The sequence below is a fragment of the Aplysia californica genome, unplaced genomic scaffold, assembly GCF_000002075.1.
Source record: "Aplysia californica isolate F4 #8 unplaced genomic scaffold, AplCal3.0 scaffold00067, whole genome shotgun sequence".
In the NCBI taxonomy this organism is placed as follows: domain Eukaryota; kingdom Metazoa; phylum Mollusca; class Gastropoda; order Aplysiida; family Aplysiidae; genus Aplysia; species Aplysia californica.
Window position 1 is genome coordinate 505,846 of NW_004797337.1, and position 4,550 is coordinate 510,395.

Sequence of the window (4,550 nt, forward strand, 5' to 3'; positions counted from 1 at the left end):
CATTAATTTTGGTTAGCAGTTTCATTTCCAATTACCACTTCAAACACCTGGGAACGTTACAGTGTTTTTGCCTGTTAAGTATACTTCTTCCATTCACAATCACATATTACATCTTTACTGAAAGCAGATAACCTATTTGCTGCTGAGTGTGCGGAGGAAAATGAGGTACCATTCCGAAGGACACAAGTTTTTGTTTCGAAGGAAAGCCAGCCATAGGGATATCCGTACATTCTGAACATGAGAAAATGTAGACTTAGAAAAAGCATTTTTGAGACAGACATTACCTCTTTCTGTTTGTTTCAGTGCGGAAAAGCACATCAACATATATATATATATATACGATATAGCATTTATTTAGTGCAGAGAAAAGAAACACAGACAGACTGATCTGCTTCTTGTAAGACTGCCATTAGCCATTTTGAAAAGTAACAATATGACGCAATCTTAACACTGAGCAGTTCTGATAGAAACAACAATGTGCAGTTCTGATAGAAACAACAATGTGGCACCCTCCTATCGCTCACTTACCTCTATGTCCACCCCCCTACAATTTCTTGTCTTTCAAGGTCAACTAGTATCAGCAAAACAAAGTTCAAAATGTAGTTAAGTTAAACTGATAAGAAAGCACAATAGCTAAGCTGTATTGTCATCTCCAACGATTCCTTACCGCAGTTCAAGCAGTTTATTGTCAGGCCCTCTGATGTGATTTGCTCTTTCTGTCCTATCAAATATCAGTCGCCCTTACCTCTCCTCCTTTTTTATTTATGTTTCTGGTACTTTCTTGTAACACCTCTTTTCTTTGGCACTTAGGAGGAATGACTTAATTGTCTTGCAAGTGCTGTAAGATTTGTAATGAAACTAAATTAAAAAAACAAGTTGAAAATGCAATTTGAACAATATGAAAGCAAAAAACCTACTATTGCATTGACATCCTCAAACTTTCTTAGAGCAGTTCAAGCAGCAGGGAGCGAAAATCTTAAACATCAACCAGAAAACTTTCGGAGAACAGCTGTATTCATGACGGCAACCAGCATCACCAAGAATAAACCACCAAGAAAACTGTACACACAAACATTACACAACTGGTAGTCGAACTTCTCTGTAAAGTATTGGCACGGAATGTTCCCTTGTAGGGGCTACAGTCGTGACAGGCAAGCAGCCATCATTCACATCCTGCCCGCTGAACACTACTCCGAATAAGGCTTGTGTTTTGCTAAGGTCCATATTTTTCACGACAAACGCGTTGTGCGGCTTTCCCATGAAGCCTCTCCTGTCCACAACCATCAGGCCCCTGGAGTACTCTCCCTTAAGCTCAACAGTCACGAAAACTTTCTCTTTCTCCAGCACGATGGTGGGATCGATCACCATAGCAACCGCAAACACATCTGGGGAGACAACTCCATTTGTCCTATGCTGTAGCTCCTCCTGCGTCATGGAGTCTATAAGGAACACAGATTTCTCCGTGCCTGCGTTCAGACACGCCACAAAGTGATCCTGGGAAAAGGAAAAGATTACTTTTCAGTACTATACCCTCAAATTAAAATTAAGCTTAATTAAAGAATTTACACAAACAAAACCAGAATCTGTGGTATAGCGGTTTGGTGCCCTGATGCCACACACAGGAGGCGTAAGTTCAATTCCAAAGTGGGGAGAATTTTTATCAAGTATCTCATTCTTTGTGTTGGGCTATTATATCCCTCTCAGCCCAGGTTGCCCCCCCCCCCCCCCCACAGGCAAGGTCAAAGCCCGTTTCCTAAATGATCTAAATTGTGTAGATGGGGAGTGTTTAGCTTTTATTTTTGAAGTGTTTTACGGCGGTCGCAACTGCATAAGGTCACATGAGAGCGTTGGACACATTAAACATTTTCAGTTTGTAGGAAATTTCAAATTTTGCCCGGTTGGTGGCCGAAGCCTACTACTATCGATTTTAGATCACCAACGGATTTTTAACGTGCACAACTTGCACAGGGGACCTCCGAGATTTTTCACCCTTGTCCAAGAAAGCTAGGTGTAGATCTTTCCAGCCCGAAGGCCAGGGGTGTGGCTGAAAGACAGCAGTAAGAAGGAGCCAAGGAGAAACAGTAGAAAGGCTGCAGAAAGAGTCAGGAGCCCAGAGGAGGGGCAAAGGAGGTGAAGGGGTGGGGGCAGAAAGTGGAGACGAAAGCAGACGACAAAACATTGTTAGAGAGCAGGAAAGGAGATGAAATGAAATAATTTTAGAGAAGAAAATTTTTCCGTCGCTAGCCGGATTCGAACCTGGGACCTTTGAATGAGAGGAAAACACCTTAACCTCTAGGCCATGAGAGCCCCCTTGGGGAGTGTAAAAACCACCAGAGTATATCTTTTTTAGAAAACAGAAATACATTTCATCAACACAATAGCAAGGCAATAAATGACTATTACTATCGAATTCAATTTGGAATAGTAGTACATTCAGCGAATAAAGAAATTTAAGTGCAACTACTTGTAAGAGACACAAACAAAAAACTTCAAGACAAGAAATGAACATATCCTGACTTACAAAAGGTATCTTGTGTCTTTCGCTGACCTCATAAGGCAATATATGAGCATTTTTAATCTCTTGCAGGACTATGTGGGCGGCCTCTGGATCATGCAGGAAGTTTTGCTCTGCACAGCTGGACAGATCTCCTTGACCTAAACATTTGGAAGACAATCACCGATCACTTGAAAAGTCACACTACACAACACAGCGTTGGCAAGTTGTTCAAATGTGTTGAGCCCAAAAAGCCAAATTTTTCAAGACAGAGAAAAATATATGTTTCATTCTTTAACAATAAAAATTGTACAATCATTATGTATTTTGGGGGGCTTTTTTTCAGCATTTAGAATTAGTATTTTGATGAAATATTTCTTGAGCACACGAAAACAATACCATACATTATTTTTAATTTGAGACATTAGAAAAGCTGGGCGACGTTAGGTAACAAGTGTCACAAGAAGACATTTGTTCAAAATGCTTCACATCAAAGTTGAAGTTTCCAATTTTTAAAAACCAAAATTGAAGCTTTTAACACTACACTGTAAAGGAACACTTCACTCTTACCTTCAACATTTCCTCCAACAATATAAACATCCTTGAGGTGGTCGGCCACTAGAGGGTCCAGCCTAAGGGCCAGGGCTAAGTTAGTGAGAGGGCCCAGGCACACAAGGGTAATTTCTCCTGAAACAAAAGCATTGGAAACCTTTACATTACTTGTGAGCTCACAGAGAATAGAATCCAGTTGCTGTTTTTGTAGTCGATCCAGGAGTAAACAGACATACGCAGCAGATTTTTCTGGGATGGTGGGTTTTTTTAATTTTAAATTTGTTTTGGTAAGCATATGAACAAAATCAATTCATGATGAAAATTTTACTATTTGCACAAAATGAGTGGAATTTTTGTACCTTATGGGATCACCTTGGATCAGAATCCAGTGAAAGTAGTCAGTGTCAGAATGTAAATAACTGCCTATTGCTTTTTTGCAGGTTTTTTTCTATACTTTTACTCTCTCTCTGTCTCTCTCACTCTTTCTATCTCTCTCCCTCCCCTCCATCCCCACCCCCTCTCTCTCTTTGTCTCTCTCACTTTGTCTCTCTCTCTTTTTCTATCTCTCTATCTCTTAATCTCTCTTTTTCTCTCTCTCTATCTCTCTCTCTCTCTTTGTCTCTCTCTCTCTCTCTGTCTCTCTCTCTGTCTCTCTCATTTAAAAAAAAAATCCAGTCCTATCTCCCAGCTTCTGCATAGATCTACCACTTCCCCACCCCTTACTTAAAACACCGCACACCCACCCCCTTTCCCCCAGCTTATTATCAGTAGTAGAGGTTTTACGGCGCTCGGAACTGCATAAGGTTATATGAGTGCCCAGGGGTGGATGTCAACAGAAAAGTCCTTACAGGGAATCAGACTTACTCTGCTCACCTCTCTAGCTTCAGCAGCACAAAGTCTGCTTCCACTATCAAGGCACCCCGGAAATAGAGGGTCACAAGAGAGTGACAAACATACAAAAGTAGAGGAAATTGATGATAGTAAGGATTAGGAAAGAAAAAGCAGCAGTTCCCTGTTGTAGTTCAGGCACAGTTATGAGCATGACATTGTTGGATCAGCCCATTTACAATTCTACTGTGCATTAGAATGAGAAATGTCCCCCTTTTGGGAATGGCCTAAAGACACTTCAGTCAGAGGCACCGCCCTGAGGGGTGCTTATTATCACCCAAATCACGTTTAAACACAACAGCGAAGAGGAACAGACATAGCTGGTTGACGAGTGTCAATAAAGACACTCAACTCTACCTGGATTTTCATTTATACATCGGATCAGCGAGGACACAGAGTGCTCCGCTTGGATTTGACCATCAACCTTCTGGGACCAGGCTGCACCAGGAAGATTTCCTTCTCTACTCAGGTGGCCAAGCAAAGACTTCTCCGCACCTCGACACACATGGATCTGGAGGAAAAAAATAGAGCCAACAGAAACATAAATACAGACTTAATGATAACTGTGCTACAAGGCAAAATAGAGGCAAAGAGAAATAAGAGAAAGACCCCCCCC

At 41.3% G+C, this 4,550-nt stretch overlaps 1 protein-coding gene across 1 annotated transcript in view; it reads right to left on the minus strand.

Annotated features, from left to right (window-relative positions):
* Positions 1-772: 772 nt before the first annotated feature.
* Positions 773-4,550, minus strand: part of LOC101862785 — an 11,120-nt gene continuing 7,342 nt past the window's right edge. The window contains exons 8-11 of the mRNA XM_005093630.3: positions 4,292-4,445; positions 3,065-3,181; positions 2,522-2,655; positions 773-1,494 (exon numbers count right to left, since the gene is read on the minus strand). Of these exons, the coding sequence (XP_005093687.1) occupies positions 1,075-1,494; positions 2,522-2,655; positions 3,065-3,181; positions 4,292-4,445 (825 nt within the window). The 3' untranslated portion in view covers positions 773-1,074. The remainder of the gene's footprint in view (positions 1,495-2,521; positions 2,656-3,064; positions 3,182-4,291; positions 4,446-4,550) is intronic.